The following is a 15167-nucleotide window of genomic DNA, read 5'->3' as shown; positions in this document are numbered from 1 at the left end:
AGAGATATAGGAGCATATGTAACCTCCTCCACTCACCTTACAAATACCAAATAACTTCACTAAACACCACAGACAGCAGCTAGACACAACCAGATGGAGCTCCCCTAGCCAGCTGCCACTATGTACTCTTTCTTCCAGCACACTCACCTCACAAGCTACCTCTCCCCCTTTTATCCCACCTGGACCCTGTATCCCAACTCCTCCAGGCTCTCTCCAAGGTCACCAGCCTCCTTTCTAAATCCAAAGGATACTTTTCAGCTCTGGTTTTGCCTGATCTCCCATGGTGTGTGACCCTGTTGATCATTCCACAGATCCCATGACACAGAGTCAATGGATTTCCTGCTTTGGGGGATATCCTACCTCCTTTTCTGTAGCATCTGGCTCTGCCTACTACTAAAAGATTGTCATTTCTCAGGTTCTACTCCCAACCCTGGCTTCTCACTCCTCACTCTCTCAGGGGACTTCATTTGCCAACTAAATACTCATGACTCCCAAATTCCTCTATCCAGCCCAAATTCTGGGTTTCTCCATGCACATCAAATGCAACAATCTCCCCAAAACTGAATTCATCTCCTTCCCAAAATTTGCTTCTCTTCCAAACGCCTCAATTTCAGTAGACCACAGTACCACCCACCTGGTCACTCAAGCCAAAATTCAAAGAGGCATCCTCTATTCTTCTCCTTCCCACCCTCATCCAAATGCTAAGTTCTGTTACTTCCTCCTCCAAAACACCTCTCCAATCTGTCCGCATCTCTCCATCCCGTTGCTGCTGCATTGGTGCAAGGCCACCATCAGCCCTCACCTCACCTCTAGTGTTGACTGTCCTTGACCCTGTTCTCAACACAGTGATCTTTGCAAAACATGAATATGACCACCTCACTCCCCAACTCAAATTCATGACTCCCCACTATTAGCACAAATAAATTTCTTAACAGGGCCTGCAGGGCCCTTTGTGTTGGATCCCTGCCTATTACAGCCTCCCATCTCTACTATGAACTCTACACAACTTGCCCAATACTGGGTTTCTTCTTGTCTCTGCACATGCTGGTATCACTTCATTCATTCATTCAATGCATTGACTGAGAGCCTATGATACGCCGAGAAAAACAGAGAGTATCTCCATCTTCACGGAACTTTAGCAGAGAAAGACACTCTTTAGTTCCAAATAACCGTAGAAAGACCGTTTAATAAATGCTAATGAAGAGAGCCTAGGGATGCCTCGACCTGGCGAGCTTGGCGTCAGTACCCAGGGCCCACCACCCCGGGACCTCCCGTCGCCACGCCACCCGCACAGGCCCCACCCCTCACCGGCCTCATAGCCGTCATCTCGCTTCTCCCGCTTCACGCGCCGTTCAGAGGGCTCTGTCTGGCTGCGCTCCCGCCCGTGCGTGCCGCTGCGGGCCTCAGCTTCGGTCCCGCGCCGCCCGCCCCCGCGCTCGCCTCCACGCTCCCGGCTTCGCTTCCGTCTTTCGCCGCCACTGCTACCGCCGCCTCCACTCCGGTGCTTGTGTTTTTTGTGCTCCCGGTGCCGAGGTAGCTGCTCAGTGGTGCCCCCGGTGCTGGCCGCTGCCGTAGTCCCGGCCGCCTCCTTCTCCCCGCGGTGCTTCTTTGACGACCCCATGGTGGTCAGTCCACCCTGAGCCCGGCCGCCGCCGAGCCCCGACGACGCAAAATGGGAACACTTCCGGGTCGCCCGGGCTGCGGTCGTATTGCCGGAAACCAAGAGAGGCTGCTTCCGTCGTTTGCCTCGGAGGCGGCCCCAAAGGCTCATGGGAAGGCCGGGATCGGCGCCCGACTGCGCGTTCGCGGCCGCCTCGGGCATGGTGGCCGTCTTTGAGCAGGTGGTCCAATTGCGCATGCGCTTCTCAAGGTTCGCGGCCCCGGTCTGGGAAAGACCGCATGATAAGAACTTTAAGGACCTAGGGGCCACCTAAGCCAGCAACCCCGGAGGTGGAAGCTCCTTCTAGCCTCCCTCCGCCTGCATACCCTCAGCCACCGGAAGCTCGCTGCCTGATAGACTTTGTGTGGGCAGCGCCCACCGCTCCAGTAGGCTTCCTCCTAGTGGACTCCCCGCGGTCCTGGCTTCATCAGGTGTTGGACGACGTAGCATGTTCTTTCCCTGAGACTCCGAGCTCCACATCCCGGCCTCCTCCCAAACCCTACTAGTACTGCCAGCAAACGGTGACTTCCCATGTTTCCCGGATTGGATTTTTTAACCTGCGCTCTGTAAACTGCTAAGGAGCTCCAGCTGAGCTTCTGCATGTCTGTGAACCCCTTGAAATTGAATGTAAAATCTGGCACATCCGTGTGTGTGAGCTGCTTTTTTTTTTCATCCTTGAGGAGACGGGCTCTAACTTGAAATTACTTAACGTTAAAAGCTCAGTTCACCCAATCCCTCCTGACACCCCCACCTCAGAGTTTCTCGATCTGGCAGCCCATCTGTTATAGTGTGATCAGGCACCCATTTAAAGGTCTGTCCCCCTCCCGCACAGGACTGGGAATTCCCAAAGGCAGAAGCCATTCTGTCCTATAAACTTGAATTTCTAGGACCCAGCATTTCTAGAAGGAGTTGCAGCTGTTGCTCTTAGAGATGCCCCCTCTTCAGGAACAGAGGCAGGGTCTTGTGTGCTGGGAGGGGGCAGCCAGAACAGCCAAAGTTCTTGGGGGATGTGGGGACAAGCTAAGAGTGCTGCCTACACACCTGCCACCGCCTACTCCCAACCCGCATCACAGCCTCTTCCCACCACACCAGAAATCCCACACTGTATTTTCCACAAAGCATTTAATTTTTATCTCGGGGACTGGGCTCTGGGTCTGGGCTTGGGGTGGAGTGCCTGTCCGGCTGGCTGCTGGTGGGTTCTGTCTTTAGGGGGCTCTGAGAAGAGTGCACCATTCTTGCCCCCACTGACCCATGGCTCCCTTGAAGATGAAGACACAGATAGAGGCCACTGGGCTATGCAGCTCCCCACCCACCCCTGCCCCCATGCCCAAGGAGACCTGGGCTGTAGGAAGGGAAACACCAACATCACTGACGTCGTGGGTTCAAATCTGGCTCCTATGCTGTGTGACCCTTGGCAAGTGACTTCCTCCTGAGCCTCGTAACCCCTGCTCTGCACCACCATGTGTGAAGTGACTAGTATGGCACCAGCCATGATGGGGGCTTGGTGTGTGGCCGCTCAGGTGGCTGTAGGTTCCCAGAATGGCTCTGCTGCTTATTCATCCTAAGGCCTTGGGCAAGATCCTACCCCTCAGGTCCTTAGTTTCCTCTTTGGAAATAGGGAAAATAACCCCGGCCCAGCCTTCCTTGGGTGGTGGAGGACAGGGCCTGTGGAAGGCCCTGCTGACTGCTAAAGCTAGACAGAGTCCTCTAGGTCAGAGAGTGGACAGGGCAAGCCTGAAGCCCAGATCCAGGTGGATCGATGTGGCTGCCCATGGAGTCTTTCCCAGGACAGCAAGACACCTGGATGAGACCCTGCGGGGCAAAGTGCTGGCGACTCTGCCCTTTCTCCCTACAGATGGGCCTTACCTTAATTTCTTGGGGGTACACTCAGTTTCCCCCTTTCCTGCCTGAGCCAGCAGCTGCTTCTCATCCAGTCCCAGTGCCGACAGCACCTGGGAGAAGCGCCGGGTCACAGTAAGCCGGGCATTGGCCTGAAGAGAGAGAAGAGGGGTTCCCTGCTTCACCAGGGCTGCCCAGGTCACGGTGAGGCTCTGATTACTGCAGGGGTCCCAGGGCTTCCAGGTAGGCAGCAGCCTGGGGACCCCAACTCAGGGGATCCACTCCCACCTCATCTCCCTACCCACTCAGCCAGTGAGAAGCTCTGTCCTCAGGGAGGCCGCATGCTTGCCCAGGTGCTCGCCTCACCTGCATGGCCTGCTGGAACAGGTAGGGCCGGGCCTGCACCCTGTGGCGGATGCCTTGCAGCTCTGCCTGGTACTCAGCAAAGCGCTGTCGCTCCTGGTGCCTACGGGGAGACAGGCCTCTGGGCAGCTAACCATGGACATGAGCCACCCCTCCTGAGCCTACTCAGCCTCACTACCTCCTCCCCGAGCTTTACAAAACCGTTCCCTTCCCATCCTTTGCTAGGACTCCTCTGAGGCCAGGGTGGGGTGGGAATTATTTGCCCCATTTTACCCATGACACACCTGAGGCTCAGGAGGGTGGAGGGGCTTGTTCAAGATTGCACAGCTGGGAAGTGAGGGTCTGAGCCCAAGTCTGCAGGCTGTGCTCCTCCCAAGGGAGCTGGGGATGGGGCAGCACTGGCTTCTGAGCAACAGGACATCTGCTTGCACAGACTCTCCCCTCCCCACGTCCACCCCACACCTGCCTACACTGCGCCCTTGAGGAGGGAGCTGTGGCTGTTGGCTGTGACTCTGGGCAAGGCCCCATTCTGGGCTCTTGGGATCAGTTTTCTTCCCTGTGCTCTAGCTGGGATTGGACAAGCTTGCCAGCATTGTCCGTGGTTCTTATAATCAGATAGCTTAGAAAACGGGACAGAGGAACTAAAGAAATGTGTTGCAAACGAAAGAGCACATCCCAGAAAGATCCAGTTTCCACTGAGGAAGCACAATCCCATTTACAAAAACCCAGGTTGTGCTCTTGTCAGGAATCTCCTCAACAAGCTGCACATCCTTGCAGGGGCCCTCTGGCCACGTCACACACGGGACTGGGCATCCTGTGCAGCACACGAGAGAGGCCAAGGGGTGTGGTGGCAGCACCCCCAGACAGGACAGGAGGGGAGAGGCAGACGAGACTCCGAGACTTGTGCTGGGCACTCTGGCAAGTGTGCTGGGCCCCATGAAAACACACAAGCTTGCTGGGCCAGGCCTCTTATCGATGTGCCAGGGAAGGAACCTTCCTCCATTCCAGAAAAAGATGGCGGTGGTTATAGCTCAGTGGTAGAGCGTGTGCTTAGCAGGCATGAGGTCCTGGGTTCAATCCCCAGTACCTCCATTAAATAAATAAATAAACCTAATTACCTCCCTCAGCCAAAAATTTTTTTTAAATAAAGAAAGAAAAAGATGGACTTGAAAATGAACAGAAGTCACTGCAAAAAGAAGCCTTCACTGTTCCAGAGGGAATTTCCAGCAGATACGAGTAGGAGGAGGAGGAAACATGAGCTGCAGTCAGTCTCTGGCTTGCCGTGAGGTCATGCACATTTTTCCTGCTTGGTTCTAGATGCTATTTCTGTTAGAATTGAGAGGAAGCCCGTGTCTTGGAACCCAGGCGAGAAAGGAAGCAGTATCTGTGGATGTCAGCCTTGTCCATTATCCCTGAATAAAAGGCAGGCACATCGCCTCCCTATCACAGGGCGATCTTTTTTGTGCCCGCCCTCCTGGGCAGGGAAGAGTCTCCAGTGCAGCTCAGACAGAGCAGAGTTCACACGCTGGAAGGGCTGACAGACCCCCGTGGGAAATATCTGCTCCCAAGTAGAAAATGAAAGGAGTGTGTTGGAAACACTCCTCTCACTGACATCTGGAGTCTGACCCTACACCTCCTGCCTTGTGAAAAAAACAATGGACTTGAGATCCAGCAGGGAGAAGGCATCTTTCTGGTCACTGACCTAGGATTCCTTTAAACACACTTGACCTCTCAAACCTTGGTTTCCTCATCTGCAAAGTTGAGGGTGCTAAGGCTGAGCCTCAGAGAGCAGACAATCCGAACCCCACTGAGTCCTCAGTGGCCTCACTGCAGGGCAGGAACCCTCTTGTCTCTTGGCTGCTTTGACCAAGTGCTTCTTTGCAGATGAAAGGGCTGCCTTGGTGCCATCTGCACCCAGTAGGTGCTCAGTGTCCATGGCATCAGTGATCATATTTTATTTACCTGTCTCACTAGCTTGGGGGAAGATGCTGGTGCACTTTATCTGAAGGTTGGGTATCTGAGCACTCTGAGGCAGCATAGCACGGTGGCTGCCTGGCTGCCTGGATTGGAATTCCAGCTTTGCCCCTCACCTGTGACCTTTGACAGATTCTTTAAGTTCTCTAAGCCTGCATTTCCTCATCTATAAAATGGTGGGAGTGGTGATAATACCTAATTCATGCATGCACCTCTTGTGAGTCTATAAAAGATTTGCTTTTAAATATGAGTTTGCTTTTTTTTTAATGATCAAAATATAGGAAGCAAATGAAACTGATGACTCTTCACCTGTCCATGAACGTGGCTGCCTCCAGGAGCGCGATCCCAGGCACTGTTCACACACTCTGTGGACTGTTTCTGTAATATCTGAATTTTTACAGTAAGCACGCCTGGCCTTTGAAATCAGAAAAGTAAGATTTGAAAGTGTGGTAATGCATGTAGAGCATTTTAACCTTAAGCCTTGACAGCTGCAGGGATTGTTACTATTATGAATGACCTTAGCCCTGCCCCTTCTCCTCCGTGCCTCAGTGTCTCCATCTGTAAGGTAGTCTGGCCTGCCTGCCTCTGTGCCGGCAGCACTGTGGGAAGGTGAGGGCGGGGTCTCCTTGGTCCTTCAATCTGACACCTGGCAGTGCCTCCCTGCCCTCTCTCCACCAGGCCCTCTGCAGCCCCAGGCTTCCTACCTCAGCTCCTCCAGCTTGCGCTGGGCAGCCCCCGGCCCCCGGCTCCCTCTGGGTGCGTAGACTGCCAGGCAGCGAGCCACCTGCTGCTGCACCTGCTGCTCCCGGGCCCTCCGCAGCTCGGCCTGCTGCCGCTCCTCCTGCTGCTGCCGCTCCCAGGCCCACAGCAGGCTTCTTGGGTGGGGAGAGGAGAGGAAGAGGGATGGGAGACTTTTGCAGGGTGCAGGAACCTCATGGAGGGCCAGGGGCAGGGAGGGGAATGTGGGAACGTGAAGGGAGGGCTTGCTGCAGCCCCGAGAGCCAGGACCCTGGGGAATGGGGTTTGTCACGGAAGTCAGACAGGATGGGGGCTTCCTCTGGGGACTCAGCCCTCCAGCATACCTCAAGACCTTTCTCTACTCTTCCTGGAAGTCTCCTGCCTACCCCAGGCAGCGGTGTGCCCCAGCTTGGAACATTCTCAGCCTTGTGGAGCTCAGTGCACACATCCAGGACCTCACCTGTATCACCACTTATATCACCTCCTTGAGGGGAGAGGCCAGATCATCTCTGTGACCCCCTTGTCAGGTAGGAGCAAGGATAATGCCTCTTAGTTTGAGGGACAAACAGATGGATAAATGGATAGGCAAGAGAAACAAATGGTCGTGGGATCTACGGGTGGATGAAGGGATGGATGATTGGTGTGGATGGTTGAAGAGACAGCACCTCGATCCACCTGGAACATTCTTCCCCCAAATCTCAAGACCAGCTCCTTCTTGTCCATCAGTCTTTGCTCAAAGGTCAGGGAAAGGGAGACCTCAACACCCCATCTACCTCCCAGGGATTGTCCATCTCTAGCTATCTTGTTCATTTCTTTATTAATTATCCTTCTTCCCAAGTAGAATGTAACCCTCATGAGAGCAGGAAGCCTTGTCTGTCTCCTTCACCACCAATGTATCCCCAGCACCTACAACAGCGCCTGACATAGACAGAAACTCTATATTGGGGAATTCACACATAATTGAATCACGGTTAAAAGATGGACAGATAGACAAAGGGCTAGATGCAGACATTCACTCAGCCTATATTCATTGAGCACCAACTATGTGCTGGGTCCTGTTAGGGCAAGGGGAGGGGCTATGATCAAAAAGATCTACCACCTTCCCTTGGGGAACCCTCAGTCTGTATATAGGGGTGGATATACAGCCCAGCACCCCAGTGCAATACGATCTGGCAGGACCTCTGAGGGAGGTGAGCACAGAGGAGAGCTTCCTGGAGGGGCACTGGATTTGGGAGCTGAAAGACAAATCTGTCAGCTGGGTGAATGGTGGGGGCAGTCCTGGGAGAGTAGGGACAGCCTGGGGCATTCTGGTCACTCTGACCAGCTGGTGTGGGAGACAGGAGCCTCCTGACCAAGGAACCCGGGCTTTGTCCCAAGGCCAGGGAAGCATGGAAAGATCTCAAGCAGGGATGACAGGATAAGGTGCTATCAGAATGCTGAATGCCTTCTCACCTACTACTTCTAACAGGTCACCAAGGTCCACTGAACCAGCCTCTAAATACCTTTTAAATAAATCACCCTCTCTTTACTCACATGGCCACCTGATTCAGGCCATTATAGTCTGTCAGCTGACACTGCCAACAGCCCCCACCCCCAGTCATCTTCCCCCTCTGCTCCCACTGTCTCTTGTTTAAGCCCCAAGCAGAGTAATGATCTAACTCTTCTGCCATCATTGCTGTTTTGCCCATCTGTCATCTTTTCCAGGAGACCTTGAGCTTCTTAGAGCAGAAACCAAGTCTTTTTGCCTTTATATCGTGAGAACCTATGAGCAGATACCTGATACATGTTGCAGTAATCACTTAGCTAATAGATTAATGGATGGATAGAAGATGGGAAATTAATGGAAAGTTGCTTGTGTCAATAAATGGCCAAGCAGATGGACGGATGGATGGACAGATGATTGGATGATCAGAAAGACTGGTGAGTGGACAAAGGAAAGAATGAATGAGAGGACGAAAGACTGAGTCTCTTGGGGAACTAGCTCCTTCTCTACTCCCTGCACTTCATTCCCACCCTCCTTCTCCATCTTACCTGGTGGCCTCCTGTCGTTTGTGGAAGGTGCGGTTAGGAAAGTTGGCAAACAGGAAAGTCTCGTCACCTCTCAAGGCCTGGGCCTTCCTACTGCGGCCAGAGGCCTGAACGACTGCCCCTAAAGCCTTCCAGGGCTGCTTCTCGGTGCCTGTCAGCAGAGGGACGAGTCAGGGCACGCCCTCTCTCCTGGCCCGTTGGGCAGTCCCACCCCGCACCTAGAGCCCCGGCAGCCCTGTCTGAACGCCTGGCCCGGGTCACTGGCTTTGTGGGGAACCCGGGCACGGAGCCCCCCACTCACCACAGTCCAACTCCTGCTGTAACTGCCTCTGCAGCTTCTCCAGGTCCCATGACCTCTCCAGTTCCTTGGCCCTTGACTTCCTTCTCTGCAGCCCCTGCAGGTTGTTGGAGCTGGACCTGCTCCCCTCGCACTGCAGCTCACTCTCATCTGAGGCCATCTCACTGGAATTCTGCCCCTTTCTTCGAGAAGCAGCCCTCTGTCTGTGGGGGGCTCTGGGTTCCCCCTCCTCGGACTCCTCGGTACCTGGGGCTTCTGGCTCAGTGGCCTCCTCAGACCCCAATCCCGAGCCAGACCTCTTCCCGGGCGGCTGCTGGCCACACTCCCCCGGCGGCTCCAGCTCTTGACTCTTCCCTTTGCCAGGAGGGATGGGGATGCAGCTGCAGGCGCTGAACTGTCTCCTCTCCAGGTTTGGCACCTCTGTCTTCCAGCAGAAGCCGTGGGCCTCCGGAAGGTTGGCCATGGACTTCGGCCTGGACTTGTGCTGCTGGACCGCCGGAGGCACAGGCAGTGCCTGGTGGCCAGGGGCCGAGGCGGAGCCAGGCTGAAGCGGAGCCCGGCCATCCATGGTAGCACTCTCCCAGGCCCACTGGAAAGGGAAGGAGGGCTTCCGAGGCGGAGAGGGGAGGAGACTGAGGAGGGAGAAGGCAGGGTAGGGTTAGCTTCCAGTGCCAGCCCCCAGGGGGCCTGACCCCCGCATCCCTCCCATCCCACAGCTGCTTACTCCTCAGCCTCAGCGGAGCCTTGCCCTTTCTTGTTCCGGCTCCTGAGCCTCCGGTCCTTCTTTGCTGTCTCCCCTGCACTCCGAGACCTCTGCTGCTGGCCCTGAATTGCACCATCACTGCTCCCGAGACTGCCCTGGGCAAAGACAGGAGAGAAGGCCCAAGCTCTGAGCAGCCTCCTGGACCACCTCACACCTCCCCCAGGGGATCCTCCTCTTCTGAGCACCCTGGCTGGCCCCTCAGGGCCCTTGTTACCACCAAAACTGACTGATCAACCTGAATTATCAGCATTAGAATAGCAACAGCTGCTATTTACTGAGCACCTCCTGGGTTAACTCATTTCACCTCCCCAGGGACCCTATGCGCTAGTTACTCGCTATCACCTCCATCAGGCGGATGAGAAAACTGGGGCTCAGAGAGGTGAAATCACTTGACTGAGGTCACACAGCCTGTAAGTGGAGCCAGGACCTGAACGCGTTGAGTCTGTCCCAAGAGCCCAGATTTGTCACCATTGCACTGTACTGCTTTTGGGCCCTGGATAGCTCTTTTGAATGCCCCATAGGGCCCTGGACTTGCTAAGCCAAGGTGGGAAAAACTCATTATTTTTCCTGAAACCATGATCCTCCTGCAGTGTTTCCAAAATTGCTCCATTAGAAGCCTGGGACATCCCGGGGCATCTTTATCCTCTATCCTTTAGGCCTCCCTATAGTCCCTGCCCACCTCAGGCCTCCCTGTCGCTCATCTGGGCCTCAGCTCTGGTCTCATGGCTTCTCAAGGGCTTCTCTCAGCCCTGGCCTCCCCTACCCCAGAGAGCCAGCCTGCCTCTGGGCAGTTGGCAGTGTCCTCCCCCAACCCCCAGAACTTCCCTCACCTGCTCAGTTTGCTGGATGCTTGACAGAAGCTTGAGCAGACCTACCGACGTCCCTGGAGCCTGGAGCCGTGTGTCTTGCCCTGGTCTCCCCAATGTGGTCCTGACCAACGGTTGGTGGGTGTTCAGCATATTGGTGTCCTGCCCCATACTCCACCCCCATCTGCCAGCCTTGGAACTGCCCACCCCACCATCTCTATGGCAACCAGTCCTCAGCCAGTCTCAAGGGCTCCAGCAAAAAGCAGGCCAGGAAGATTAGCTGAGGCCAACTTCCTTCGAGGTGGGGGGGGGGGCAGGATGCGGAGGAACAGTCCAGGCCTGGGAGTGCAGAGACCCAGGGCCGAGTCCTGCCTCTGATCCTGACTCACGGGACTCCTGCTGACCTCTGCCCTCTGCCCTCACTCGGCCTGTGTTTCTCCATCTGCCAAAGGGATCTCAGGACTCTCCATCTCAAAGGGTCTTCACATTCTATGAAGATTGCCAGGTGGTGCCTGAGGCTTCCCTCTCCCTCCACCTGCCTCCTGGACACCCATCAGTCTCTTCTGTGGCCAAGGAGGAGTCAAATTGAACTCTCACAAGATCTTGTTCAAACCACTTACACTCCCAGACCTAGACACAGCAGGAAGGGCCAAGAAGTTGAACACTATGCCCAGGAGCAAGACAGCAGGCAAACCAAAGCCTGGAGGAGGTTCTGGAGGAAGTCAGAGTATTCAAATCTTATCTCAAATCTCTAAGCATTGCCAAAAAGCCTTGACCTCATAAATCCGCATGGGATGCCTGGAGCTGACCACTCCGACCAGCATACAGGGACGTGGTGCCAAGTGGAGGCCCTGGAGAGGGAGTAGCCTGGCGTGGCCTGTCACCAGCTCTTTGATATTGGGCAAGTCACTTCCCAAAACTGGAATCACAGTCTCATCCCAGAGGTTTGTCGCAAGGATTAAATGAAATCACAAAGGTAACACAACTTGGTAAATGTTTGTTAAAACTGCTAATGATAACAGACCATCATTGGGAGGCAGCAGAGCACGAAGGTTAAGAGCCCAGAGGAAGCTCTGGGGTTCAAATCCCAGCTCCCCCACTTGTCACGTACCTTCTTGGTGCCTCTGTTTCTTCATGGGCAATGTGGGGAGGGTTATAATAGTGTCTACCTCCTAGGGTAAGGATTAGATCAGTTACTTTACACACACATACCCGGCACATTTCCACAACGGCTGTATGAGTTGTTATTAATTAGCCAACAGTGAGGCCCCAATGAGACCAGTCTTGGAAGTAAATCCCAGGAGATCCCCTAGGGGCACGTTTTTCTCAGCACTCTGTTTCTGTGGACCCTCCTCTGCTCACAGACTCCACCCCACTAGCATCTCCGCCGTGAGCAGTCAGTGTAACAGCCTAAATACTCCAGGTGAAGATCTTTTGCCACTGGAAATAGGTCAACTCCATTCTTTCTGGTCGGCTGCCATCCCCACCCATCCACCTCCTCTGCTGAATGTCACCCAGGGGGCCCCAGGTGGAGGGCACGTGTGTAGGCTGTGCCAGTTTCAGACAGCAAGTCCCCTCCAGACCCCAACCCAGCTGATTTCCTGGACAGACTCTGGGCTGCTTCCTTTCTTGGCAGAGGGCAATTCTGGGTTCTCAGGTCAATATTCTCATGAGGTGCGTACAGACCTTCTCTTCTCCAGTCACACTCACTCTTCCAGTGAGCTCATCCAGTTGGGCAGACTTAAAGGCCATCTGTCACCTTCCAGCTCTGCCCAAGTTTACATATCTCAACCCTGACCTCTCTCACTAAGTCCAGACTCACAGCCAATGGCTCATCGACATTTTCACATGGATGATGAGTAAGCATCTCAATTAATCTGACATGTAGAAAATCAGGCTCGCTGTCTGTCCTGTCAAAGTCAAGGCCATATCCATCCTTACCGCTGCTCAGGCCAAAATGCTGAACCCCCATCTCTCTCATACTCCACACCCCGTGCACTTGCAAACCCTGCTGGTGCCGCTTTTGTGCAGAACCCAGCCACCTCTCCCCTCCCCCACCATTAACAGGCTACCCCAAACCACTATCGCCTCTCATCTGGGTCTCTGCAGAGCCCCTGCACCCATCTTCTGCTCCTGCCCCGATTCTATTCTCTACTCAGCAGCCAGAGTGATCCTCTTACAACCAGAGCCTGTCAGGCCTCTTGAAAACCATCTAGCAGAATCCATCTCTTGAAGAGTAAAAGCTGAAATCCTTACCCTGGCCTACTAGGTCCTGCGTGATCCATCTGCCCCATCTACCCACAGGTCCCACCACTGCCCCCGTCATTCACTCTGATACAGCCACATTGCGCCTTCATTCCCAGTCAGTCCCACCGCAGGGCCCTTGCACTTGCTGTTTCTGCTTCCTGAAATGCTCTCCCCCCAGAATCCAAAGGGCTCACTCTCTCACTTCCTTCAGGTTTTTGCTAAAATGTCACCTGACAAGGCTATCTAAGCAGCAGCATGCCCCTGCTCTATTCCACTTATCAACACTTCACCAATATTCGTTTGTTTATAGCCTGCTCAAGGCCATGGCTCCAGCAATCAACTCCCTCTCTCCTCAGCAAATTTTCACTCTCTTTAGAATCATTTCCAACAGCACAAATGTGCCTTTATTTCTCTCCTGACGCCACTTCTCCTTCCCCAATACCGCCCCATTTCTCTGTTGCCCTTTGCTGCAAAACCTCCTGAAAGAGCTGGCTTTATTTGCCAATGTCAATTTCCCCACCCTGTTCTCCCTTTAACCCGCTCTGTCGGCCAGTTACCCCACCACCCCCTAAACTTGCTCCCGCCCAGATGCCCAATAGCTGCCCCGTTGCTACCTCAGGGTGTAGTGGATCCTCCTGCTCTGGCCCTCCTTCCCCATCTTTGCTGGCTCCTCCTCCCCTTCCAGGAGAAGACTCAGCACGCAGTACTCTTTGTCCACACTCTCTTGGTGGTCTCATCCATGCCTATGTTTTAAATACTGTCTATTCACAGATGAGTCTCAAATTTACCAGGAGCCCAAATATCTCTCTCAAACTTGGAACTTGATTCCTCTCTCCCAAACTCCAGTGATCTGCTCCACAGCTCCACCTGGATGTCTCTCTCATAGGAATCTCAAATGTAACATGTCCAAAACCGAGCTCTTCACCTTCCCCGCAGCCCTGCCCAGCTTGGTAATAGCATGTTAGTAAAGCGATGTGAACTCAAAAGTCTTTCAATGATTGATGAGCATGTCCACTAGCATCTTTTGAAAAATAGAAACACATGCATGGGTATAAAATAAATCTCCGCTGAGAGGGGCTCAGAAAGGGGGGAGGAGCAGAGGGACAGGAAGGGACCTGGGGCCTGGCAGGACCCACGCTGAGACTTTGTCACTGGGGCACTTTATGGGTGCCTCAGAGACCCCTCCGGGAACTTTCAATCCAAGCTCCCTTGACAGCGATGGGAAAAGCCTCTCCTGGGGTGGATCTGATGGCTTCCAACTTCAGCTGCAGCTCCTGGCACTGGGCGCTGCCCTGCACCCAGAACACCTTTCTCTGCACTATTCCTCTCCCTGCCCCCAGGGGCTTGCTTGGAAAAACTTCCTGTCAAGCTGTCCCTGGACTGGCCCCCCGCCCTCAGGCCTTCTGACCCTTGAAGTTGGGGGCTTGCCTCACCCTTGATCCCGTGCAGCCTACTCCCAATGCTGCCCCCTCACCTGGCTCTGTCACCCGGAGGGCAACGGCTGTCCAGGCCTGTCACCTTTCCATTTCCCTGGGCGCAGTCTGACTCTAGCCCTTGGGTCCTTCCAAATTTCCAGGAACAAAGTTCTACTCTGAGCCCCTCTCAAAGTCTGAGCAGACAGGAAAGCCCAGCCCACTGTCACACGCTCCTCTCCCTTGTCCCTCTACCCACGCACTTTCACGCCCTCCTGGTGGCGGGTGCTGGGGTTGACAGCACCCTGTCTCAGTCTCCCTCCTGTTCTGCCTGCAAGGAGGTCTGGCACCTTCTTAGGAACATGGGAGCCCTTGAACTAATGATTTATACTTGGCCTTCAATGCAAAAACTGAGACCTGAAACAGTGGACAATTTTAGTATCTTATGATTTATTTTTTTGATCCACGGCAGGTAACTAGGTTTCTTTCTTTCTTTCTTTTTTAATGGAGGTTTTGGGGATTGAACCCAGGACCTCATGCATGCTAAGTACACCCTCTAACACTGAGTTATACCCTCCCCATTTACTATCTTGTGATTTTGTGTGTAATTTCTCAATAAAAATGAGATTTTTTAAATTAATAATATGTTATGCTTATCTTTCCCTGTCGGTACATGCAGAGCCATGTCAGCCTTCACCATCTTCACCGGGTGTCACAGTACGACTGACATGACCTACAAACCCGTCTCCTCCTGTCCAATGTGCACACAGCTTCTGCTAGCTTCCCTGGGACACTGCAGCAGTGACATCCTTGGAAATGCGCCTTTGCATGTCAGGTATTTCTGCAAGATAAGTTCCTATAAGCAAACTTGCTGGCTCTAAGCCTTTTGCATTTTGATAATGCCCAGTCACTCCCCCGCAAGGCTCAGTCAATATAGATTTCAATCAACAGTGTTTACACCCTCACCAGCAAAGCGTATTATAATTTTTAAAAATCTTTGTTAACCTAACAGGTGAAAAAAATGCCCTTGTTGTTATAA

At 53.7% G+C, this 15167-nt stretch overlaps 2 protein-coding genes and 1 long non-coding RNA gene across 9 annotated transcripts in view; 1 reads left to right on the top strand and 2 right to left on the bottom strand.

The window, feature by feature from the left end:
* The window catches only part of SART1 (spliceosome associated factor 1, recruiter of U4/U6.U5 tri-snRNP), a 15857-nt gene extending 14158 nt beyond the window's left edge, over positions 1-1699 (bottom strand). Inside the window, exon 1 of the mRNA XM_006216726.4 lies at positions 1309-1699. Within this exon, the coding sequence (XP_006216788.1) occupies positions 1309-1621 (313 nt within the window). The 5' untranslated portion in view covers positions 1622-1699. The remainder of the gene's footprint in view (positions 1-1308) is intronic.
* TSGA10IP (testis specific 10 interacting protein) lies at positions 1649-10848 on the bottom strand. Of its 7 annotated transcripts, none has more exons than XM_072970334.1 (8): positions 10494-10846; positions 9625-9758; positions 8904-9532; positions 8606-8753; positions 6541-6711; positions 3866-3965; positions 3527-3651; positions 1649-1885 (listed from the first exon to the last, which is right to left on the bottom strand). In XM_072970334.1, exons 1-8 carry the CDS (start codon positions 10638-10640, stop codon positions 1768-1770), a joined length of 1572 nt encoding a protein of 523 aa, XP_072826435.1. In that variant the 5' UTR covers positions 10641-10846; the 3' UTR covers positions 1649-1767. The 7 variants fall into 7 exon arrangements, with proteins under 7 accessions (XP_072826435.1, XP_072826432.1, XP_072826436.1 ...); XM_072970331.1 differs by lacking the exon at positions 1649-1885 and adding an exon at positions 2766-2919 and having other exon boundaries at positions 6541-6708; positions 10494-10848; XM_072970335.1 differs by lacking the exon at positions 1649-1885 and adding an exon at positions 2766-2919 and having other exon boundaries at positions 10539-10848.
* On the top strand, positions 10726-15167 carry LOC140698830 (uncharacterized). The gene is made up of 2 exons (XR_012076816.1): positions 10726-11445; positions 14808-15167. It is a non-coding gene; the product is annotated as an uncharacterized lncRNA (long non-coding RNA).

Source organism: Vicugna pacos, chromosome 10 (assembly GCF_048564905.1).
Source record: "Vicugna pacos chromosome 10, VicPac4, whole genome shotgun sequence".
Taxonomy (NCBI): domain Eukaryota; kingdom Metazoa; phylum Chordata; class Mammalia; order Artiodactyla; family Camelidae; genus Vicugna; species Vicugna pacos.
Note: the sequence above shows the minus strand (reverse complement) of the source record. Positions and strands in the feature narration are given on the sequence as shown.